The sequence below is a fragment of the Lycium barbarum genome, chromosome 5 (genome assembly GCF_019175385.1).
Source record: "Lycium barbarum isolate Lr01 chromosome 5, ASM1917538v2, whole genome shotgun sequence".
Lineage (NCBI taxonomy): Eukaryota > Viridiplantae > Streptophyta > Magnoliopsida > Solanales > Solanaceae > Lycium > Lycium barbarum.
The window spans coordinates 131,050,231-131,077,066 of NC_083341.1; the positions used below are offsets into that span (position 1 = coordinate 131,050,231).

Genomic DNA, 26,836 nt, shown 5'->3' on the forward strand with positions numbered 1-26,836 from the left:
CCATTTCTAATCATCTCTAATCATCCTAAATCTTTTCAAGAGAAGATCAAACCTTGAAAACCTAAGCCAATTTATGGACGGTGGATGTTCTTGCTTTCACTTGGAGTTGTGGTGATTAAGTCTTGGAGCAAGTTGTGTGGATTAAAATTCTTCAAATATAAGGTATGTTCTTCATCTTATCTCTTATGTTGAGTTGATTTGATGGTTTAGCAAGTCTTAAAAGTGAAAATAGTTGTGGAGGAAACATCATAGTGTTGTGTTGTAGTTGTTGAGTTCACGGACTGTTTTGAGCATGTTGTGTTATAGTTTTTGAGTTCATGGACTGTTTTGAGCATGGTGTGGTTGTGTTGTTGAGCTAACTTCCATGTATATGGATAGTATCTAATATTATTGGTGTGTTGATAAGATTATGCTCCTTGATTGGGAAGAAATGAAGTGTATATTGTTATTGTATATTGGTATACTTTGGGTTGTTTGATGTATATTCTTTGTAAGGGCAGTGAAAGGAGTTTTAAGGACTTTTGTAAGCTTCTTGTTGTTATTGTAGGTTGTTATATATGTTGAGATGATTGGAGAATAAGGGGAAATGCTGCCCGTTTTTATTCTAGAATCAAGTTCTCATTAATATACACTACAAAAAAACGCTTAAATTGCGGGGGTTATTTTTAAGGTTTGCGGCGGTTTGAAACCCCCGCAATGTGTTGTTGCGGCAGTTGTCAAAACCCCCACAATAACAGCTGTCGCAATCAATTAGCGGCGGTTTTTTTCTGACCGCCAGAACTAATTTGCGGCGGTTATTTTACGGCAGTTGACCCCCGTAATTTTAAAATTTAATCTTTTAAAAATAATTCTCAATGACAGATTGCGGCGGTTTAAAACCTCCGCAATACATATATATATATATATTTTTTTTAAATTAACTTATATTTAAAGGTTCTGGCAGTCTCATATCCCCCAACAATTCATTGATTTTTTTTTATATATTATCGATTACAAAATCACTAATTAAGCTAGAAATCATAATCAAAGCAAAAAAACATTAAAACTTTAAGAGACATCGATAGCATATCGTAAAATCACAAATGTTATCATAAAGTACCATTAGTTTTTGAAACTAAAAATTTAAGTAGCATTATCAGATCAGTCAAAAACTAAATTTAAACACAATACATTCACTCCAGCATTCTAACATCCGTTCCTACCAAACAATACAACGAAATCAACGGTTGTCACTAGGATTACTATCACCGCATGATCTTCTTGCATCCATGGGCGAAAGGGATCCACTCGCCGCATCACTTGGCTGCATAATCAAAAGCATAGAAATAGAGTTAGCTACTATCCTGATAACACCACAACTCTTTATTCAAGTTTAATTTGGAAATCCAACTGCTCATACAGTAGAAAATAAAACATAGTAGATAATTATGAATCTGTCGCTCAAATAGTGGTAGCTGAAAACCTTAATAAAATGGGTGACTTTCATATACAGCCACATATAGGACCCAGGCTGGCCAAAATGACGCATTAAATTCAAACAGGTCTTTGACCACTTGGTGTCTATATTAATATGTAAATTTTGCTTGAACGAATGCAAAATTTCATTCGTTCAAGAAATTATGGAGCCATTTTGATAAGTTTACTGCATGATGGACCAGATAAGACTTCGCATAATTCCAAAGTTTTCTATTTCTTTTACCAAAGATATTAATACCAAACGGTATTAATATCTCGTACCGAACCCGAAACCGAATACCATAATTCTGAAATTTTACACCTGAATACCGCACCGAATACTATTACCGAATATCGAATTACCAAAATAGTAGTGATTGTGTTGAGTCGTATAAACATTGTAGGTCCAACCCTTTCAATTTTTTTATTTTTATTTTTAAGTTATTGAATACAAAGGAAGAAGCAAATTAATGTCTCAAAATAAGGTGTGACTAAAAGAGGTGGAGGAGATTAAGATTGTAAACAAAAAGCAAAATAGTGTGACTAAACACGTTCATCATATCTCTTGATTTATTTCTAGTTTATTCAAGTATTCAAATAACAATCACAAAAAAACAAAAAACAAAAAAAAAAAGGTAAAGCTTCAGAAGAACCAAGTTAATGGAAGTCCAAGCAGTCCAGACAAGTTGTCCCATAGGCCATAACCCAAGTCAATGGGAATCACTTATTGACCCAAAAAAAAAAAGGGTCAACGAGTACACTTACATTATTATGCACTAAAACAGTCTGCTCTCAGATATTATAATAGATCATAACAAAACAGAAGATATTACCTGTTTTTTACTAGAACAACGAGTACTCTTCAGTTCCAAGTTAGTTATGGTATGAATTCCCACTATCCATGTCACTCAATTTAGATTCGTAATCTATACCACTGAGTATGTTGCATTCATATGGAATTGAATGCACTAATGATGTGAATGCAGTTAAACACAGTTGTGAGGCTACTAATCATTTTGCTCTCAGGCTTGATCTTTAAATTAATTAACAGAGTGATTTGGTGGGATTATATAAGGTTATTAAATTACTTGCTTATAGGCAGAGAATTTACAGCAAGATTATAGGATTACATGTAACTATGAAAAACAGAGAGGTCTTCTGGAGATCTCTGGTAATCGAAATTGTATTCTTCTGACTAATGACCAAATTTGTGTAGCATAGTGTGAAGACATCAAAGATGAAAACAACTGTACCGATTCAAGCTGTATCTATATAATGTAGCCGAGACACTAGTCCCTTCCTATGAAAACTATACCTCATTATGAGGTTAGCAACTCTCCCAAGTTCAGAACTAATGTTTTTCTTCTCCTAATTAAATTCCTATTACTATATGAATTGCAACAACATTTATGATACATAGCCTTTGAGTCCTTCTCGATATCCTGATCTTTTGGATGCTTTAACTCACATTGACACTGTCATGAGGCAGGTTCTTCATTCACAATGCATTCATACTCTAGATTCGTCTTTGAGCTGAGAATTTTCATGCCTAGCTAAGTCAGGACTAGGAACTCTTATCTATTATTTTAGTACACAACAAACCAGAATGTACTACTCTGTTTTTACTCTCTGTTTGCTTGTTTCTTATGCAGCTTCAATTTGTTACACAACAAACCAGACTTCATTGACACATTGACACAAACCAGACTTTATTACTCTCTGTTCTACTCTGTTTTTTTTCCTAGGAAAGGACCATCATATTACAATTGGATCATCTGAATGCCGATACTGTTTTTCCGGACACAAAATAAACCAACATACAATAACAGCCACAGCAATCTCGTCATTTGTCAAAGAGAAATCAAATCCAAAAAATTTTAGACCAATTAAATGAAAAAGAAATGAAGAACTTTACTTACTGTTGTAGGAGAAACTGCCGAAGAAGAAGCAAAGAACCCCGCAAACTGTTCTGGAATCGTCCCTTCTTTCATTATCATATATGCCTTGAAAGCATTCATCATTTTTTCCTGAGCATTTATCATTTTCTTATGGTTCTGTTGACATTGGGACGAACATGAACCTTCACTTCTTGAAGCACTTGTACCGCTGAAACGAGGTCTTGCTTGTTTAAAAACTTTACTGGGGACAGGTCCTAATCCCAAGCACCTCACCCTCCCAGAGTGCTCTTCTCCTAGCACCTTGCCGACGGCATCATTTCGCGAAATTTGAGACTCGTCTATGGTGCTTTGGCTTAAAGCTAACTCAATTTTTTCCTACACATACAAAACTCATTGTCACAAATAAACCAATAGGAACGCGTGAAATTAAAGAAGACAGAACTTAAGAGACATGGCTTTTAACTATGAAGCTTCATTAATTTTTAACCCATAAGATGGAAAAACTTTAACGTGATTCCTTAAACTTAGGATACAAAGCAAAGAGATGGGATTCTAAGGACAAATTTGAAAAAAATAACTTCAAACAATGAAACAGAGAGCATAGAATCAGATCATATTGCTATATTAAAAACGTCAATCAGATGACCACCGATCATTTTTTCATATACAAAAATCAGCATTAGCTCACTTCAATTATCTGCCCTACTCCCCAATCCTCATGATTTGTTTCTTGAGATAAGCTGAGAATTCACAGAAACTTACGCATATTTCTTTTGCTGCTTCATTAACATATACTCCATCTTGATTCTTATGAGTAGCAAGGTATATTTGTGCTCGTCCAGGCCTTTGTCCAGTCTGAGCCATCTATAAATAAAAATCAAATCAGAATTATTTACTACATAGAAATAATTACATAGCAAGTTAATTTACTCACCATTTCAGCCCTTCTCGTAGCATTGGCTTTGGAGCCGCCTGTGTGTGGTATAGTCTATTTCTTTAGATTTATAGACATGTCCCATTGCAACTGACTCGGTTGTCCTAAAGAAGAACTTGGGCTTCAAGAATAAAACATTGGTTAGCTTATACCTTTATAATTTGATATAGTTGTGCTTCTCACCAAAAAAGAAACAGTGATATAGTTGTAATAATATAGAGCTTATACCTTTATAATTTGATATAGTTGTGCTTCTCACCAAAAAAGAGACAGTGATATAGTTGTAATAATATAGAGCTTATACCTTTATAATTTGATCGAAGACGCGGTTGAAGTATGAAATAGGTAAACTTAACCATTTCTCAAAGTTGATTGGAAATAAAGAGCAGTCACATGCCAAAATTCCACAAAAGCGTGAAAGAAGGCCGCGTCCATCTCCAAATGGTTCATCCAAGTAATCAAAATCAACCACAATACGTTCTTCACACGTTAAATTGATCACTTCATTAACTTTCACTCTGAGTTTCCTGATATTTTCTTCTGAATCTATAATAAGAAAAGAGATCAGTTGAAGCCACGAGAGAGATGAACAGCAACTTAGAAGGGACTGTTGAATATGTACTGATAGTCAAAAGTATTTACCTATTGCGTCTACAATCCAATGCGACCTAGAACGCTTTTTGGATGCGGCCTGAACTGTTGGAGCTGGCTGTGTTGAGTCCTGATCTGTCGAAGCCAAATGTGATGTCGAGTGAACTGACAGAGATGGTTGTGGTGAGTCCTGATCTGTCGAAGCCAAATTTGATGTCAAATGAACTGATCGAGATGGTTGTGATGCTTGGTGAACTGCTGGAGTCGGCTGTGGTGCGGCCTGATCCATCGGAGCTGGATGGGATATTGAGTGAATTGATCGAGACGGCTGTGATGCCGGCTGAAATGTTGGAGTCGCCTGCGATGTAGGCTGAAATGATGGGGCCAGATGTGTTGTTGCCCGAAATGACATGGTCGGATGTGTTGGCAGGCATGGCGTTGATTGAAGAGTCGGATGTGTTGGTCCTATAGCTGCATTGTTAAATGCAAAATTAAGAAATTGATTCAAACCAATCACATACTCTGGTGTGTTCCTTGGCATTCCAATCCAAGATTTATCCATTAGTTTATTAGATTAGTGTGCAACAATATCACCTATAAGAATTCATGAGAAAGAAAATGAGTTTCCTATTAGCATAAGTGAACATAATAGAAAATGAAAAAATAATTAATTCTAACAGAGAGCATACATAATCTAACATGGTTTTTTGGTATGTTTTCTGTATTTCTTTCTTCCTTCCTCCCTCTTTTGCATATTTTTTCTTCCCTTCCAATTCATGGTTTTTGTGAGGACCCACAGCTGGGCGCTAACCATACTGTGAACCCCTGGGTACAGCTGGGCGCTAACCATACTGACCCCATGAACATGCGTACATACATACATACATGACATGCATACTCAGGTATTGTATGGGCAGGTGCCAACAGACAATTCGATATACGCTGCAGCGGCTGGTATCGAACCCGTGACCTCCCCCCTTTTGTTCTCCCAAAGGAGACGACTCTCACCTGCCCGTACAATACCTGAGTATGCATGTCATGTATGTATGTATGTACGCATGTTCATGGGGTCAGTATGGTTAGCGCCCAGCTGTACCCAGGGGTTCACAGTATGGTTAGCGCCCAGCTGTGGGTCCTCACAGTTTTTTGGGGGAGAATATAGTAATATGAAGATTATAGATGTAAGTTTTCTCTTTTCCGTGTCCCTTTTTCTCTTCTGAAACATCCTATTCAAAGCTATTTTTGGTTAAACAATCTGGATTTAAGAGGGTCCTAACACAGCGAAAAGTAAGTTCTTTCAGGCAATTTGTCAATCACCTCCAAGGCAAGTTTGATAGCGGTTCCATTCTTACTGCACTTTGAAAAGCTTAAAACAGTAAAATAAAGAATAAACCATGAAAACAGCGAAGCAGCTGAACACGCACAACAGAGGTGTAGAGATTTATCACCAATTAGCCAAAAAATTTAGGTGAAAGTAAGCTAAATCTTCCATGGAAGACTCAAAACACAGAAAAAAACATTCTTCAATTTAAAACTCAGCACTGATAATCAGAAAAGATGGAAAAATAAAGAGGAAATCGAAAAAAAAACTCACCTAATAACTGTGTAGATCACCTAAACTGAGCAGTGAAGACACGCAGCAAAACAATCAAAATATGAAGAAGAACCTGGTAAACCCAAAAAATTAGTGAACTCATATTATTCATTAATCAGCGATTGAAGTGTCAATCTTTAAAAAATCATAGGTGTTTGAACATATAATCACATGAAAACATTAAGAAAAGGGAAAACCCATATACTGAAATACCAAAAATCAAAAGATACTTGAGATAATAGATAGATTAGTAGAAGTAGTAGCAGTAGAAAATTTACCTTTGAGATCAATGTTTGGACCAATTTCGTTCAAAAACTCCAACTTCTATTTTAAACTAATTTCGTACCCATGTTTGGACCAATTTCATTTGACGTTTGAGAAAGGATATTTCAAAGTAATTCCTTAATTTTTGAAAGAAAAAAAGAAAGTTAGAAAGAATGCCCAAGAAATCAGAAGATACTTTGAGAATTTCTTTGTTTTCCTTTTTGTTCAAACAAAAGAGATCTCAACAGACCATATTGTTGGAAGAATACAACCAAACGGATTAGGACGCATTTGCTTGAGAAAGTCGAAATAAAAACCAAACTGCTTTTGTATCTTATTTGCAGAAATAAAAAGTAGTGAGAGAGGCATAGGGTTTTGAGAGGGGTAAAATTTTTCAGAAAAAAAAGAGCCAAAAAAAAAAGTGAGGGAAAAGTTGTGCGCTATTTTTTTTTTCCAGATGGTGGAGGTTCCAAACCCCCGCTAGTTTCTTTTATTTGTATCAGACATGTAAACCCCCGCTATTTAATGAAATTTGCGGGGGTTGTATCTGACCCCCGCTATTAAACCGCCGCAATTTAAGCATTTTTTTGTAGTGATACGTGATATACTAACACCATCTAAGTTTATATATATATATATATATATATATATATATATTCCTTGTTATAGGAATGGCGTGCTAGTTGTGATTAGCCCGATTGTTGAATGGCTTGGGAGACTTGAGGTATGTAAGGTTGTCCCTTTCTTTCTTATGGCATGATCTTATCGACGCATACTTTAACAAATGATGTCCATAATGACTTCACTCTTAGAAATGTTAGGAGCTTATGTATCTTGATGTTCCTATGACATAATTAATCTTGTTTATTGTTGTTAATCTCATCTTATAGTCATTGATTCCTTCAAGGTGAGATACACCGACGATGAAAGATCCATAACGATAATCGGAGGTAAAACCACCTTATGTCACTCCGATGAATTTAGAAATGTGTTCTTAAGGAATGTTTTGTAAGACATGAATAGTATTCTAGTGGAAGATCCCTAATGAGGTATTTAATGCTAGAAGAGAGGCTTATGATGTATCTCGGGATTTGGTTAAGGTTTAGTTAATCGGGGAGAAGCCTTAATGGCTTGGAAATATGTTTATAAGACTTATGTAATCATGTAGTCATTAACGGATAAGTAATTATCATGAGAAGTGCGTAGAAATCAGCCATAGAGGTCTGGTTATGATGTTGATTATATTTACCACTGGTCTACAACCAGTTAGGCAAATTATGTATCACTATTTACCACCATGATATGGCTGATTAGGCAGTTATACCACCGAGCTACGACCGGTCGGGAAGATATGTATTTACCATCATGCTACGGCTGGTTGGGCAATTATTACCACCAAGCTACTACCAGTTGGGCAGCGCTCTACCATCGGGCGATAATCAGATGGGCAGTTACCACTATGCTACGGCCAGTCGGGCAGTTACCATTGATCAGTTGGGCAGATAACACTAGGATGATAAGTAGGTCAGAGCCACAGTATTGTACATAAATGTAGTTAAGCACATGAGAATAGAGAGAGACATACATGCTAGTTTCTCATTGGTAAGTCAGAAGTGCCAAGTTTATTCTTACCCATCTTCTTTACAGTATATGTTCATTATGTTATATTTCTGCCTTACGTACTCGGTACATTATTCGTACTGACGTCCTTTTGTTTGTGGACGATACGTTCATGCCCGCAGGTAGAAAGGGAGACGGTTTAGACTCATAGGCTGCCTTCTCAGCTATTGTACAAGAGCACTCCACTTATTCCGGAGTTGCAGTCCAGTTTTTATGACTCTTTTGTATACATATAGGTATGGCGGGGTCCTGTCCCTTCCTTGTTATGTTATGCACTCCGATAGAGGCTCGTAGACAGATATGTATAGTTAGAGGTTCTATGACCATCTCAGTCTATGTTTTATTATATTCTCGTTTTGATAGCCTTGTCGGCATGTATACTGGGGATTAGCTTGATGACGTATGTATATTATCTTTTGGGCTTGTGTCCCATATAGCTTATGGTATCTATGAGGTAGCATTATGGCCCACTCAGGTATGGATAATAGATGCATATATGTTTTTTGGTGCTCGGTAGGTTAGCTCCGAGTACCCGTCATGACCCTCCAGTTGGGTCGTGACAAAGAAATGGAGGAAAAGTGGTAAAATGGGTTGAAATGGTGAGGTGGCATGTCATGTGATGTGTACCACATCAAAATGCCGATAGGATTGAAGTTCCACATTGAATATTTCTAATGGATGAGGGGTATATTTGAACTGCTTGGCTAACGTTGATGGGTATTTTTTGTGAAAAGTATAGCGGCAAGTAAAATTAATCTTTTCGCATAGTAAAAGGGTAAATTTTCCTTCTCTGTATCTGCATCTAGTTCAAAATTATAATAGGAATTTATAATTGTTTTTCTAATTTATAGTGATGAACTGTTTCAAACAACGATCTAATCCAAGTATGTTTCTCTCTTGTGATTATTGCGGCTTTGTTTCCCTAAAACACTGATCAAGACAAGTTCAATTTAAGTCCAACAAGGATTTGGGTCTTTTTCTCAAATTTTTGGTACTCCTATCTGTTTCACTTAATTAATTCTAGAATATTTTTTTTAAAAGTAAATATTTATATTTGACGAGGCTTTTTGAATATTTCATGATTAAATTGTTTAGCGACATTTTTGGTATGTCACCTTGTTTATTATCCTATAATACTAAAAGGGGAAGCTCTTATATTCGAAGTTGAATTATCATTTTGCCTCTACATTAAATTAAAATCTCATTAAAAAAAAAAAAGATAAAAATCATACAACACTAAAAGAATAAAAATGTGGAAGACACGTTCAGATGGAAATAAATGTTAAAACTGTTTTGAACTCTTTGTTTGCTTTATTAAATACATATAATGAATGGATTATTATATAAAACATAACAGTCCAAATAGATTTAATGCTCCAACCTTTTCAATTCCTTTTAAGCTTAATTACTTCTTGAACTCTTCATAGAGACATGGTGGAAAACGTGGTACTTGCTTTAGTCCAGAAACAATGCGTTCATTTTAAGTTATCACCATTTGAGTTTCATACTAACGAACATGAACTTTGATGCTGACAAGGGAAGATTTTCATGGTTTTTCCTTTTATTTCGTTATCTTCCTTTTAAATGTATGTTCTTCCACAGGTTTTACTGTAATAACTGTTACTTTTTTCAGGAAAGTATTCTTTCCTCCCCTAATTAATTTTTGGCCAAACCCATCGACAGACACCTGTGGTCGTCCACTTCTTTCACTTGAGCACCTAAAGTGACCCTTGTTCCATTTAGACACTTCAGGTGGGTCATTCCTATTCCACTTAGACACTTTTTTCACCGTTATCGGAGCAAAACCAACACCAAAGGGGGCGCCACCTTATTGCACATCCAACCAGCCCAAAAGCCTCAATTTTTAATGGTCAAAACTCCACGAATTTACAAATTAGTGAATTTACAATTAAAATGAGTTGGCAAAATTTAATTGAGTTGGCACAATTTAAATGAGCTAGCACAATTTAATTTGCCACTTAATCCACGTAGGAGACGACTGGTGTTGGTTTTGCTCCGATAACGGTGCAAAAAGTGTCTAAGTGGAATAGGAATGGCCCACCTGAAGTGTCTAAATTGAACAAGGGCCACTTTAAGTGCTCAAGTGAAAGAAGTGGACGACCACAGGTGTCTGTCAATGGGTTTGGCCTTAATTTTTTGGGCGATTCTTTATTTTCTAGCCTTCAACTAATTGTTGAAGCTTGAAGGAATAAAGTTTCCGATCAACAAATTTACCTGAAGAATTTATCAGAAAGTTTCCCTGAAACTTATTGATTGTTCTCCAAGAACCAGTCCTCAAACCGTAAATGTTGACTACAGTATCATATGAACCGCCATCCTCAGAAATACACTGAACAACTACTACTTTATAATCGTCATGTGACTCATCATATCCAAAACCCTATTTGAGATAGTAAGAGCAATCCCTCCTCAAGTTAGCTCCAACCGTAGGCAATTTTTTAGACTTCCTAATTGTGGGGTTCCATGGAACTGGCTCCTTTATCATACTGTACAGACAAAGTAATCCATTGACAGAACCCGCAATCCAAGTATACATAGTGGAGTTTTCCATGGGAGAATCCATGTTAAATAGCTCAGTTTTTTCTTTGTGAAACAAGGTAGGGAGACTACATACTTGAAATTGCCTGTGGATTTATCTTGAAAAATAACCCTATATTGGCTGCATTCTTTGTCATTAACTGTTAATTTCAAGTGGATTTTTACAAGCTCAGGAGTGGAGATAAGTTGAAGCCATAATTTTGAAACACAAATGAATTTCAACAGGGACTTCAGGGGCAGCTTTAAGAGGATCTCCATGATGACTTCTCTGGGAAGAACAGGGATTATCGAATCACCCATTGTAGTAAAGGAAGTTGGATTGAAAATCTTCTCATACCGTGAAAGGAGTGTGTAGGAGAGGATGGTCTTAATAGCCTGATGAAGCCAATTCCATAACAAACAAACGAAAACATCATAGGAATATCTGAAGTGAGTTCAATTGGGATGTCTCTGAGATGTTGTAAGATAGCAGACGCTGAATGAATAGTCTAGTAGGGTCACGTGGAAGACCAAGCATCAAGTTAAGTCTTAAGTATTACTAACTTTTTTTTTTTTTTTTAAAAAGGTAGATTTTCTTAGTGCCTGTTTGGATTGACTTATTTTAGGTGCTTACAAGCAAGAATATTTAAATTCTATTTCGTTGGAATGAGAAATTTACCTAACATAGGAAGAAAGCGCGGCTAAACAAAAGGGAACTTGTAACACCCCGCATCTTGGAACTGAGTATAAGCTCATATTATTAGAGTTCTAGTGGAAACATTGAAAGTTTGAACGTTTTGCGAAAATGGTTGATAAGCCTATTTCGGGCAGCGGTAACTCCTTGATCGGTTTGGAATTTGGGAAGGTACTATCAATGAAGTTGTAGTATGTAGAAATACCTTTCTAACGATATAAGGACCAAGCCAATTGGAGCAAGGAGATATGATCGTCTCAATATGGCTAATAGTAAGACACTTGAAATCCTATAGAATCGGCTAAGTTTTCGATACGTCTGTCTTCCAGTCAATTTTCATGAAAACCAGTTGGTAATTTGAGAAAAATTCCTTGATTAAATTTGTAGCCCTTTGAAATAGCTTTCCAACGGTATATTATGGGGGTCAAACGGACATCTGTGCAAAGAGTTATGCCCATTTTACTGAAGCTCGTTCGCTGGAAATTCTGTCAGCGTAACGGTGACGTTACGGGTCGTACTTCGTGTTACGGGCCGTAACAGTGGTCCGTAACACATCAAACATTTCCAGAACCTCACTGGAAATTTTCACTAAGGTACGGTACCAAGTTACGGTCCGTACTTCGTGTTACGGGCCGTAACTTGGTCCGTAAGTACGTTTCAGGTCACCTGATTTCGGGAGGCCATAACCCTATCATAAATTGGGAATTTGGGAAAACTCAAAGAATGAAAGTTGTAGATAATTGAAATACCTTTCCAACCATAGGTCTTGGTCCCACAGGTGACATCGGGATAGGGAGATATGGTCGTTTTAAGACAGAAAGGTCCCAACCTGATTTCAAGTTGGGTCAAACCCATTTCCCCTTGGTATTTAAGGGAAATGTTAACCCTAGCAGCCCCATTTCCTCCATATTTTCAGATTTTAGAGAGAGAAAGGGAGAGAGAGGAGAATTAGAGAGAGAAAGTAGAGAATCAACCAAGTTGAAGGCCCCGAATCCCGAGGCTCGTGAAGGATAAAGTGTAGTACAAGTTGTTACCGTCATTCTAAGCTAAAAATCGAACTTGGGGATGTTGATTTCGTGGTGACTACTCATGAAAGGTAATGTTTCTACTCCCTAATCATTTATAGTTGTGAATTGATGAATTCTTGGGAGAAAAATAAAAGGGTTTGATGAAGAGAATTATATGAACTATGCTAGAGTTGTTGGATTGTTGACTTGGGATTGTTGTATTCATATGGGTGATGAAGAATGATGTTAATTACATCTAATTGAGATTGTAGAATTATCTAGAAGTAATAGCATGGGGATTTGGTGAAGAAAACACCATTAATGAGGGTTGTGGAGCTTCATGCCCACCAAGTGTTTGATAAAATGCTTAGATGAACAAAGCATGAATATTGTTGCTAATATAGAATCCCTATGACATGTATTGCTATAGATTGAAGTTGAAGGGATTGAAGGAAATTGTGATACGCTCAAAAGCGGGAAGTTAAGGTATGTAGAACCTCCATCCACATGTGGGAATCTCTACGTTCTTCCCCATGATCCGTTTCGTAAAATCTATGAAGTTCAAATCCTAGGGCGTTGAACCCAACATATTGGTAGCCCGTAATTATGTATGTATGTACATGAATTTTGTATCTATGTTCGTTATTGTATTCCTAATCTTCCATTACGGATATTAGGAATCCTAGCTTAATCCATGAATCATGAATTCTTTCTCATGTGTTCTCATTACGTTCATATGAAACTGTATGATTTTACTTTGCAAGTTACAAGCATGTTTTCAAATCAATTACAAATATATGATTATGAACTATTGTATTACTCATAAATCAAGAACATGTTTACAAGCTATTTCATGAAATCATGTTTACAAGTTATTTCGTGAAATCATGATTACAAGACAAGTACAAGTTAATTCACGAAAGTCATGGGCTTCTTAGCCAACTATATTATGTTCATGTTTTTGGGAGTTTCACGAATTACCGAGAAGGCTCAGATAGCCTGAAACTATGTAGCCACCATAGGACAAGGATCGCTCCGTCCAGTTAGGACGATACCTTAATTTTACACTGAATGGATCCATCAGGTACGTTACCACCTTATACCCTGGCAAGGTATAGGGGCTCTGCTGGTCCGGCGAGGTACCAGACTCCACGTATCCACGTGGTGATATCATGTGTCGGTTTATGAAATGCTCTCCCTACTTATCATGTTTTTACTGAGGTTATATATATACATATGTACTCATGCTCATGTTCATGTCCAGGTTTTCAGTTTCAGTTCTTATCATGTTATTCCATGTCCCATATTATTTCTTTCAGTTGCTTTACATACCAGTACATTCAATGTGCTGACGTCCCCTTTTATTGCCCGGGGGCCTGCATTTCACGATGCAGGTACGAACTTACGGGACGACGCCTCTGCTCATTAGAATCTGCACGTACCAGCTTATTGGTGAGCCTCATCTCATTCGGGGTTTAGTTAACTTTTGTTTATGATTAGTTATGCATCTGAGGTATGCTGGGGGCCTTGTCCCAGTAAGTATGTTTTCCAATCAGACTCATGATAGAGGTTTCATAGACTAGACAAGTCAGTTATGTCATGTCAGACATTTGGAGTCGCATAGCCATTTTGGCTCACTCATGTTTAAACAAGTATTTTATTAAGTATTATGACTTACCATGTTTTATAAAGGCTCATTATGCATTTATGTTATATTCCGCTTACGTTATGTATCATGATGATTCAGCAAGCCATGTGGTTCGCTCGGTCACATGCAGTCAGGCACCGAGTGTCGTGTTACGTCCAGGCCATGGTTCGGGGCGTGACAGAACTAATCTAGCTATTTAACACAATGTCTAATTCTCACAGAGTAATCAATCCGGAATATGTATTGATATCTAAAAAATCACTGTTGTGCCTAGCTCCACACACGTAGCATAAAACTTAAATCGTTAAAGAGTAGTTGGGAGCATATCAAACTGAAAACTATCCTTAAATAAAACTTGCTTGTAACAAAAATGTATGTCATGCCACAACAAATTCAAGTATGATACACTATGGATCTTCTAAAGAATTGATATTGATATATATGTATGTATCTATATATATATATATATATATATATATATATATATATATATATATATAAACGGCCAAACACCAAACTTTCCTCGGATTGCCATATATCATAGTGTTTCTTTTAATAAAATCGTCACCACAAAAAGAAATCGAAGAGAAGAAATACTGCAACATCATAAAACCAAGTAAAATGTAGCTGAAACAGAGCTTAAATTATCAATCAACACAGTTAAACTGAAATTAAGTAAACAGAAAATAGAAACTTACAGAGAAAATGGTTTCTCGTAATAGAAAAAAATATAACTTATAGACAAAGGGAAACGGCTGATAGATTTTCGTTTTGTCATATCCGATAGCCGTGGCTGAGTTCTCCAAGCTATGTGGCGAAGAATTCAATGTTTTCGGAAGGAAATGTTCAGCGAAAACAACCTTTTTCATTTTTTTATTATTTTCTGGATTTTGTACCACACATAATTATTATAAAAATGATAGGAAAAGGTGTAATTCAGGACAAATGCTAGGTGAAGCTTGTACTGAACGTGACAAGTTAATTTTTTTCGATATCTTAGTTTATTGTAAAAGCAGAGGAAGAAGCCACAAGAAAACCTTTGAACATTTTCTTACAAATCTAATATACTCAATCGAAAGTTACTATCCATTCTAGTAGTATGACTCGACCCTACTGGGACAAAGATGAATTTCAGAGGTGGGTCCAGGTGTTGGAGTTTATAGGATCCTATAATATACGATAATTCACAGTAAAAATTTATAGATATTTAGTTAATATTTTAGTACATATATTGGATTTTAGCAAAAGCTACTGAGTTTCGTGACCCGCACACAACATGCTAGATCCGCCTCTGATGAAAATTTGGTACACAAGGGCGGAGCCAGCATACGGGTTGCGGGTTCGGCCGAACCTAGTAACTTTGGTTCAAATCTTGTATTTGTTTTAAAAAATTCATTGAATAGGTATAAATTGTTACTTTCGAACCCAGTAACTTAAACGAATTAGCATCCCGAAACCACAAGTTTCAAATCTTGGCTCCGCGTCTGTTGGTACATGCTAGTGAGGATTCAGGTTTATAGCAGACGATGATTGTAAATCTAGTGTGCAGAAGGAAATATCAGTCTGATTCTAAACATACAGATATGATGGAGACTGACTCTAAACATACAGATATGATGGAGAAAAACATTGTTCAACTTCAGTATAAAATGAAAGATCATTGATGTATCGTTCACAATAAAAATCAAAAACAGAAATGCCAAGGCTTCATCGTTTCAAATCCATGATGTCAGCCAGTACGGGTTGGTGTTTAATATTAGCTTCCACTTCCCGAAATTCAACAGCACAAAACGATCGAGTTAAGATTGCATCTTACCAATTTTTCACATGAATAGCAAAAACAGTGTAGCATTACAAAAATAGCCACCTAGTGAAAGCAAAAGCAAAATGAGCAAATAGAAGCAGCATGTCAGTCAACTTGGATGCAATGAAAATGAACAAATACATTCATTCACCTCGTGTCCTGACATCTAAAAATTACGAGGTCAAAACTTCAGTTGTGCTTGTAGTGGGTTATTATGAAGGAAAAACTAAAAGCCAATAAATGAAATACAGCAATAGACGGCACAAAACTTATTATGAGGCTCCACACTGGTAGTTATTAGATCTGGAGCATTTTCATAGTAAGGCAAGCAATCTCCAGCAGTATTTTTTTTAAAAAAAAAAAATTGTTTTTTTATTACATAGGGGAGTAGGAGAAGGGGAAATGGGGAGGAGATTACAACGTGGGGATTTGAATCCTCATCAATAAGGTGAAGTTCAGGTAGCCAACCAACTGAGCTAATAGATCCCTACATCTCCAGCAGTATCAACTCTTAACTCACCGAAATTTCCATATATACAAATATGATTTTGTTAAAAGGATATCATGAATAATTCATCAAAGGTATGACTCACCACCGTCACAATCAACTCAGCCCAACTATCTAGACAAAAGCAGATAGTTAGATCAGTTCACTAACTAATCTCTGGAACAATACAAGCAATTCTTGACCGAGGCATCCTAATTCTCTGGACAAAGCCGGTTAACAATTCTCAGTCATCTTCATTAGCTTGTTCGCAGTTGCTGAATACACGGATGAATCTGACTATATTTTCTGTAGTTTAGGACAAATGCTAGTTGGAGCTTGTACGGAATGTAAGAACTTATTATCTTTTGTTTTTTCCCAATGCTGAATTGCTTAGTTTTCTGAAAGAGCTAATAATAATCTTTCCCTCTGAAAATCAGGGGAAGAAACCACAAGGACGCCTCTATTCATTTCCTAAGAATCGAATATACAAGTTAGTCGAGATTGGTAATATGAATTCTCGATTTCTATTTACTTCATTTGGACATGTTTCATTCCAATACTCAACATTATCGGGTTCTCTTCACATTCTATCCACCTACAAAAATAGCCACCTAATTTAAGCAAAAGCAAGAGCACAGACGCAAGCGGATCATTTCTCAATGTTAGCACAGATGCAAGCGAATCATTTCTAAATGTCAAAGGATGTTTTACTAAACTTGTTAGCAATGAAAACAAACAGATATAAGTCAAGTCCTTAACTCACTTCTAATTCTAAGCAGCACTGCATTTATTATGAAAAAAATAAAGGCAAATAAACAACAAAATTAAACAGCAGGCAATTATAAAGCTAAACCACACACAATTAACTATGAGGCTCCACATTGGTAGTAATCAGATTTGGAGCATTTTCATAGTAAGGCAAGTCAACTCTAGTTGTATCAACACTAACTCACCACAATTTCCATTTTTATTTGTTCTTTTTCGTGGTATAAGTCAAAAGTGTATCATGAATACAGATCATCATCCTCTGGATGCCTTTTGATAAAAGCTAGCTTGATAAACAAAAGAAGTACATCATGAATAATTCTGCCAAGACGTTGTAAAGAGTATAAAAGAAAGAGAAGTCTTCCAGATCAGAAAAAGAAACTGAAAACAGAACTCTTAATACTTCAAGGTAGACCCATCACATCACACCCATCTGAAAGCACATCCTATAACCCATTAACAACAATTTAGCCGATACATATAGTAACCCTACTAAAACCTGCACTACAAATTACAACATGCAAACAAAGGAGTGAGGAAATTTAACTAAGTGGGATACAAACTATGGGAAATCAAGGTTCAAAATTGTCAAGAAAAAAAGCTAGGCAATCTCTTCTTATCTGTCTACATCATGGTGGTAAAGTAAACCAGTACATATGCTAAATATCTGTTCCAATAATTTAACACAGCAAAGTGACCACCTACACCAACACATTCGCGCCATGTATGGATTGGAAAGTTGACTATCCTTAGCAGCTATACAGTAACACTTGAGTGTTTTAATGTGAAAGGATAACACCTCTGCTTGGATAGGTTTTCCCTAAAAGTAAGAAGATTATGTCAACACCTTGGTTTGTTTTTATTTAGCAGTATTTTAATTTGCAATATAAATAACTAAAGTCCAGATGTTTTTAATGCTTTTTCAGAACTTAGGACGGTTCCTGTGCCAGATAGGCTTGATGAAGCACTAAACTTGCAAAGCCTGAAATTTTATTACTTGACGGTTTCTATTAAACGTATATCTTGTGCGCTTTCTCTGCTTCGGAATTTCGCATAGCTTTATGAAATTGACATAGATGAAGTTGTCAAGGTAAGAAATATCGTGACTAACAAGTGCAGCAGCAGAGCAGCATAGGCTCAAGCACCATCAGTTAATTAATTATACTGTGTAATGACTAGTAAGTGTAGTGGCAGAGCCACATAGGCTCAAGGGCCGTTGGTTAAAAATTCTTTGCGGGCAAATTATACTGTGTAATAGGTCAGATATATTACTTTCTCTGTCCCTATCTATGAGACGGGCTTGACTCAGTATAGAGTCTAACAAAAAACATTTTTTAAACCTGAGACGAAAATAAATCATAAATATTTGTGTCACTATAAACTAATACTTTCATTATAAAGGTAAAATATTCAGTTCAATGTTACATCCTTTCATGTTGGCACAAATGAAAAAGAAACATATGTCAAAAATGAAATTTGAGTTACAAAAGATCAGATGTTAAATTTGTTTCTATAAAAAAATAACAGATAACAAAAAAATGCATAATGGGCATCTGAAGAAGAAGAAATTGGCAGTAATAAATCTGAATCTTCACCCTTTTTGGGACCGAATAAACGGAATCTGATTTAAAAAAGATCAGGTTTTAAATTTGTTTCTATAAGAAAAAATTATGATGGATAACATATAACAGCAAAAATGTATAATGGGCATCTGGAGAAGAAGAAAGTATTAATAAATCTTCACCCTATTATCCTGTGGGGATACGTAAGCTTTATGGTTACATGGTAGAGAAAAGAGACCGTATTCACATGGGAAATGAAGTTCGAGATGAAGTCGTATAATGAAATTGTTTGGAATCCGGCGAATCAGATGTCGGAGATAATCAACAGCTCGTATGGTTCTAGCAAGCCAAAGCTCTTGAAGAGAACAAAGGTGCACTATGAACAGAACAAGGAAGAAATGGAGTATCAAGAGCAATTTTTCAAAATGATTTACAATGCCAGGACTGTTGAGGAAGAAATATTTTAGAAGATACAGCAGTAACAGTGTCAGATGTTCAAACAGTCTTTTGCAAATGCTTCCTCATCGAGTCAGGGCAGAGAAAGTTGCAAATTTAATCAAACTTCAGGACAAAGACATGGAAGAGTTTGAGGAAGCAAGGAAGAAGCTGACAAGAGCTCATGAACATTCCTCGTTCACCTTACCATCCCAACTATGCCTCCTTCCACGTGTCTTTTTTTTTGCTTTTGTTGCTTCCACTTCTTTGTTGCCTAGGTGAGAGATCCCCATCCTTAGTCACCTTATCAAAGCATATGTCCAGCATATCACCCTCATTATCCCCATCGAACATGTCATAGCCCAAGTCAATATCATAAGTTGTAGTTGGATTAATTCCTGAAACTACAGCTCCTAGCTCAGGGCCCTTTGCCAATACTCCCATATCCTTGGTGGTAGTGGACAAGCTCTTTTTAGAGTTATCAATTACATTCAATGTATCTCTCATTTTCATAGATGGATTTGCCTTACTTGAAGGCACAAATACGGGTGCTTGAAGACTTAACTTACTCCTAGGAGGAGAAGTGATAAGCTCCTCTTCCTCAATTGATCTACCCACCTAGGAGGGCTTGTTTCCATGGTTTTTCCTCTGAAACAATCAAATTGTTTGTAAAATTAGCTTGCACAAAAGTATTATTTTTCTCGACACAATTCTCCAGCTGAAATTTATCAGTATCGGACAATGGTTCAAAAACATTTTGAGTTGGTAGAATTAAATTAGGATCGATGCACAACTGAACATTTCCCGTCGCACCCTTTCCCCGACTTGGAGAATTACTTTGACTAGTATTTTGAACATTGATTCGTCCACCGGAATGAAAGTTTTGTACTGATTGATAAACCTAAGTTAGTTCTATTTTTAGTTGATGATAAGAGGTCAACTAATCGGCATGCATTTGTACGTTAATGGAAGAGGTCTTCTTGTCTCAAAAAATGGATCTTCAACAACGCAAAATCTCAAAGATTACTTAATAATTTGTTGTTTATTTGTTTGGATTATGTATTCTTGACAGTTTTCCTTTGAGACTTTGGTAAACCCTCAATGAAATACAATTTAATATCAATCCAAGGGGTGCTAGGTGTGGGGACCCCTGGTGGGACCCTGGCACTTGTGGCCCATGCATGCTGACATGACATGACATACTCAGGTATTGTGCGTGAGGGGGTGCTTAGCTCAACTGGTAAGAGTCGATTCCCTCAGGGGAATGTAAAGGTGACTGCAAGGTCGCGGGTTCGATCCCAACCGCTGCAGCGTATATCGAACTGGCTAAGCACCCTCTCACGCACAATACCTGAGTATGTCATGTCATGTACGCATGTTCATGGGGTCAGATACCCAGGGGTTTCACAGTATGGTCAGCGCCCAGCTGTGGGTCCTCACACTAGGTATGGGAAGGGGATGTAATAAACCAGGAGAAGCTGAAGTATCATATTTGTTCCTCTGGCAAGTGGAACATTTTTTAATGAAACCCTGAATGTCCTTCCTGATTCCCTTCCACTAGGCTAAAATCTTCCTAGTGGTGGTGGACACCAGAGTGACCACCAGCAGGAGTGGAGTGCCATAAGGTAATAATCTGAAGTTTAAGAGATGCATTGTTTCCAATCACCAACTTCCATTTTCTCCTCAATTGGTTATTGACCCAAGTGAACTGCTTGTGAGGCTGGTCTGCAGTGAGGTGATCAAGTTTTGGAGTTCAGGATCAGAACCCCAACTAGCTTCAATATCTTGCCATAAATCATACTAAACAAAGGAAACCATGAAACTCATCAACTCAACTCCTTCCAATCTAGATAAAGAATCTGCAGCCATATTTTGCTTGCCCTTTTTGTACTGGATTTCGAAATCAATGGAAGTCATTTAGCCAACCATCTGATTTGTGAATCAGTGTACAACTTCTTCTCCAAGAGATACTTCAAGGATTTTTGTTCAGTCTTCACAATGAAATGATTTCCAAGCAAGTATGAGACAGCTTACTGACAACAAACACGAACACCAACAACTCATTTTCATAAACTGACAAGGCAGCATGCCTTGGTGCCAACCCTTTCCTCAAGAAGACAATGGTATGACCTTGTTGCATGAGAACTGCAACAATTTCCACTCCCACTTGCATTAGTCTCAACCACAAAAGGTAGAGAATAATCAAGTAAGGCCAGGACAAACGCTGAGGTTAGAGCCTCTTTCAAAGTAGCAAATGCTTGATCAGTAACTTCAGACCACTCATAACTGTCCTTTTGCAGAAGTCATTCAAAGACTTGCTGATATATCCATACCCTCTTATGAACTTTCTGTAATAACCAGCTAGGCCCTAAAAACCCCTCAGTTGCTTCAATGTACTTGGAACAGGCCACTGCTGCACAACACAGATTTTCTTTGGATCAGTGGAAACACCATCTGGAGAGATGTAGTGGCCCAAATATTCTACCTTAGGGACAACAAATACACACTTGGATTGTTAGGCTAACCGGTGGTCCTGCAACATAATCTCAAACACCTATTGGAGATGCACAATATGCTTCAACAAACTCAAGTTGTATATCAAAATGTTATCAAAGAATACCGACACAAACTTCCTTAGAAGAGGCTGGAAAAAATGATTCATAAGACCTTGGAATGTGGAAAGAGCATTGGTTAAGCCACAATGCATAACCAAATACTCATAGTGACCCATATGAGTTTTAAATGCAGTCTTATGGATATCTGAGGATACCATTATGATCTAGTGATAACCAGACCTAAGATCCACCTTTTAGAATATAATAGAACCTCTTAGTTCCTCAGGGAGATCATCAATGGTAGGAATGGGAAATTTTTCCTTCACAGTGCACTGGTTCAGTTCTCTATAGTCTACACAAAGTCTCCAATTGCCATCCATCTTACCAACTAATACTACTGGTGAAGCAAATGGACTGCTACTATACTGTAGCATATCCTGCACAAATTTTTCTATGTTATCCTTTTTCAAGGTTGGATACCTGTAAGGCATGATATTCACAAGCCTAGAACCTGGTTCTAAGGGAATTCTACAATCAAAAATTCCTCTGGAAGGGGGCAATGCAGTTGGTTCCTCAAACAGCTGCTGGTACTGGACTAGTAAATTTTCCAACTGTTGACACCCAATTTTGTTCCGCCTTGCCCCCAAATATTTATTTCGTTAGCTTAAGAATAGTCATTTATACTTTACTGCAATTTTTGGCTTTCTATTAATATCGTCGTTTTCATTATCCAATTATAGTCATTGCCCATTATCATTATTATTATTATTATTATTATTATTATTATTATTATTATTATTATTATTATTATTATTATTATTATTATTATTATCATTATTACTATTACCATTATTATTATGATTTGCATTATGATCACTTTTAACATGTTTATTTACCGTCTATGCACGCACGCATCGCATTTATTTTATGCAATTAAACAATAGCATTTATTTACTGTTAAACTTTAAAGTATTATCGCACGGCTATTACAACATCGTATAATTTTATTTAGTAATAAATATATTTTATAATAAGTAATATTTTAGCACACGTTGATATATAATTAATGGAAGAAGATCTTTTATTTAAATTTAGAAGCCCAAATTTTTTCTTTCATTCAGCCAATATTAGCCCAAATCCGAGTCCAATCAACCCACAATTTTTTTCGGACCAGCCCATTGTCACCTAAAATAATACCCAGCCCAAAATTATCAGCCCAAATCATAACTAGTCCGCTACCCGTTTTAACCTACCCGACCCGGCCCAATTTTTTTTATTTTGTTCATCATCTAAACCCTAAATGAATACAGCCGCGCCTTTTTTTTCCTTCCCTCTCTCTCTCCTCGACGCGAATGGAAATTCACAGAGCTTCTTTCACCTCTCACAGACCATGCATGGTCATTTTGGGGAAGGAAATTAATGCTCGTCCTTCCCCCCGTCAGGCTTCAACCGTTGAAAAGGTGAGTCTCTTCCCCTTTTCTGCTTTCTGATCTAAAACCCTTAATGGGATTTGTCCAAACGTGAATTTGAATACTTACTCGTGATTGGCCGGTCAATATTGGAGGGATTTTTCCCTCCATTTCGGTTCGCCTCTCAACAAGAACGAAAAATGGATCTAGGGTTTACGGGGTTCTATATAAAGAACCCCACCCCCAATGTCGAAAGGAGGTTTTTTTTTTTTTTTAATTTGGGTTGAGCATACTGAAATTTCGATTAAAAGCTTTAAAATTTAGCCTTGTTTTATTTTAAAATCCAGTTTCCAGTAGAATCGATACCGAGTCTGGTTTGATTTCCCTTCGTTTTAAATTCTCTTTTGTTTCATTGTGTTTGAGTGTTGAGGGTTGCACTCGAAAAGGATCCGAGCATCATTCGCGTTCAAGCGTAGACCTGAGATTCGAGCCCCTGTTCACTGCACCCGAAAAAGGTAATCTTCCTCCCTGTTTTAGTATTAAATATTCATTCATATGCTAATTATGTGCTTAGTTTTAGTTATCTGCTAATTACATGCTTAGTTTTGGTTGATTATGTCTGTCTTCTTATTATATGCTTAGTTTATAATTAGAGGTTATTAAGTTTCAGTTTATGATTGGTTTATTACTTTATTTTAGCTTGATTAAGTAGGTTATTAGTAGAGTCATGATGTTGTTAGTATCATTTAAGTGGATGCATTAACCCTCTTTACATCATGCCCCCTTCTTGGGATAAACTTAATCATGTTTGAAGAGTATTTCTGTCCTGTCTATGTGTTTGTTATTAGCCTAAAGCATGCCTAGTCCTGATTTAAGGAGTTAAGTAGTTAGTTAACATGACACTATGCCTATCCTAGCTTTGTTTAAGTATACTATTAGTTCAAAATCTGAGTTAACTATATCTTAGTAGTTAGCCTTTATCATGCTTGTTTAGACCATATTTGGATATAGTCGTCAACTGTCTACTTCTAGATCCTGATTTGCCATTAAGCTTCAGTGTGTTTACGTAGTTTAGATTCTAGTTTTGCCCCATTATGATTTAAATGAGTCTGTTTGAGTGAAAAAAGATTCCAAGGGCCCATCTCTGGTTGATATCCTGCAAGTATGTGTTTGTGTGCTACATTTTTTGGTGTTGTCCTTGGCTTAACATCCTATCCATCATATTTTTGTTAAATTCTGGTTTTAACTAGTCAGGCATGTTTAATGAATCTTGCATATATGTTAGTTAGTCATGAGCCCAGGTGTTTAGAGATCATGATCCTATGCATTAATGTTGTTCACTCCTGGTTTGTATTGAATCACTATATACTAAGCTTAAATGGATGTTTAATTCTGAAAGTATGATAGATATAACTGTAAGTGTGGTAGTTTCATGTTATTAGTCATCTTGTCCATAGCATCCATGTTTGAGTCTGATGTGCCACTTAGTCCTGTTAAATGACATTTGATTTGTTGTTTGAAGTTGAACCTGCATATTCTGTTTTGGTTCTTGCTTAGTTATAAGTTGGTTACCAATATGCTTAGTTGATTGAGTGTATACCCCCTGAACAAGAGAATCTGACTGCTTTAATTTCCTCTGGGACTTGACTGTACATATGTGTGAAATTTGAGAGAATTTGATCATTTACATATCATGTGTACATCATTGCCTCTGGTTGTTGTTCCTTTTCCTTCTTCCTCCTGTTCTGTTCTGCTTAGAGCATGGAATGAGCTGTAAATGTATGCCTACAGTTGTTTAAACTTCAAAACTTTGTTCATGCTTGCCTAGAATGTTTGTTCCTTGGTCATGGGGTCCCCCTTTGTTGGTCTGCAGCTTACTTACATATTGACTTACTCTTTTGCATGATTAAGTGTAACTTGAATCAGCTTCAGCTGCTCTCTGAACTTTGCCCCTGTCTGATCCATGCACCCTATTGATGCTAGTTTAACTCTGAAAAATGCCTATGACTGTTTCCTTTACGATGACTTATTTGAGATTCAGCATTGTACTCACAGATGCTAAGTATACAAAGTGACAAAAATAGAATCTCTGAGGTATAAAGAAAAGAATTGCTTCTTTGAAGATAGAATAACTTCTATTTTGATACTAACACTTCTATGTGACTCTGTTTAAGCTGTACAACATGTACTGTGAATCCTGCTAACTGGTCTGGAATTCTAAGTCTTAGAATGCATGTAAAGGGTTTTAGAGTTTTTTTTTTTTAAATGCAAAACATGGTGTCTATGAACTCATTAGGTAACCTGTTGAACTTTACATGTTGGAGGTCTTATTTTGGCTGAAATATGATAGAAATATACCATGCGACACCTATGTGAATCTGCCTGTTCTTTTACTGGAAAGTGTCTTTAATCAATTGTGTGTAATGCATGTCTGTATCATTTGTTCAAAAGGGGATTTCAAGGTCCGCTACTCTACTCATTTGTACGCTGCCTATGACTCTGTGTCCTGTCAGCTTTAGTATAGGTTTCTAATAAACTAGAAATTGATTTGAACTGATGCTTTTTCTTAAAACTGGAATTTTCCCCAGTGATAGTGATGTTCCTTTAAGTGTATAAGCTGCTGAAATAAGAAAAAGAGGTCATTATCTTGCTATTGAGTTTGCTGATTCACTGCTGGTATATTTGTTAGCTGCTGCTAGTGTCTTGAATCGTATTAAAAAATAGTGAATGAATAAAGAGTTTAGATCTGTATGAATGATGTGATGATTTTGTGCTTGTTTAAATTCGTATATGTTTGTGCATTGCAAGCATATTGTGTTTGATTATGTATATGTGTGTATACGACCAGTATACCTTAGCTAATACATTTATGGGGAGATTAGTGGGTCATTATGGATTAAGCTTAAACCGTCCCCGGTGTTAGCCATGCCTGGGATTCCTGGAAATCCCTTGGAACTTGTGCAACATCGGGACGACGGGGGAAAAAGCTTTCCAATATTAACCTTCTAGTTATCCTTATGAATGTGTATATACGAAGTATACTCAAATATACATAACGTATACATAAGTCACTTGCTTGTTTTGAATTTTGAAGCTGCTCTATTATCTAGGTTGCCAATTGTAAAATCTTGTATATTATAGAATCATGTCACCGCTCTAATTCTTCTTTTTCTTTTCTTCTTTTGCATGACATCCGGAGTCGCGTGGAGTCTCAAATGAGACTCAATTTCGCCGCTAGATCAAAATGATTTCTGCTCCACCCGTGTTCCTAGTTCACTAAGCCTGGCCGAAACAAATTCCAATGATGATTGAGACGAAATTTCTTATTCGGGTCTCTCCTTCTCCCCTCTAAAAAAACAACCCAGGCGGAAGCAATAAGAAGAGGGGAGAAGGCGAGAATGGCTGCTGCATTTTTAGCATAACATACGCTTTACTTAGTTAATTTTGTGTGTCTTATGTGTGATTATTTGACTACTTAGAAATCTAACTTAGTGGGTTAATTGGGTTTTATTTCGGTATAATAACAAACTGTTTTTTGGCTCATTTTATGATTCTAGGAGAGCTTTTAATCGGATA

At 36.6% G+C, this 26,836-nt stretch overlaps 1 protein-coding gene and 1 pseudogene across 2 annotated transcripts; both read right to left on the reverse strand.

Annotated features, from left to right (window-relative positions):
- Window positions 1-11,857, reverse strand: part of LOC132641584 (F-box protein CPR1-like) — a 72,948-nt pseudogene extending 61,091 nt beyond the window's left edge.
- On the reverse strand, window positions 1,074-4,591 carry LOC132641586 (uncharacterized). 2 transcript variants are annotated; one of them, XM_060358624.1, is made up of 4 exons: window positions 4,288-4,591; window positions 4,116-4,217; window positions 3,375-3,728; window positions 1,074-1,303 (listed from the first exon to the last, which is right to left on the reverse strand). In XM_060358624.1, exons 1-4 carry the CDS (start codon window positions 4,288-4,290, stop codon window positions 1,220-1,222), a joined length of 543 nt encoding a protein of 180 aa, XP_060214607.1. In that variant the 5' UTR covers window positions 4,291-4,591; the 3' UTR covers window positions 1,074-1,219. The 2 variants fall into 2 exon arrangements, with proteins under 2 accessions (XP_060214607.1, XP_060214608.1); XM_060358625.1 differs by having other exon boundaries at window positions 4,116-4,333.
- Window positions 11,858-26,836: the final 14,979 nt, after the last annotated feature.

Coding starts and splice junctions, on each gene's coding strand:
- LOC132641586 (XM_060358624.1), bottom strand. Junction 3,729..4,115: donor AAGCAGCAAAAGAAATATGC/GTAAGTTTCTGT, acceptor TTGTATGTGTAG/GAAAAAATTGAGTTAGCTTT. Junction 1,304..3,374: donor CGGCAGTTTCTCCTACAACA/GTAAGTAAAGTT, acceptor TTGATTATGCAG/CCAAGTGATGCGGCGAGTGG.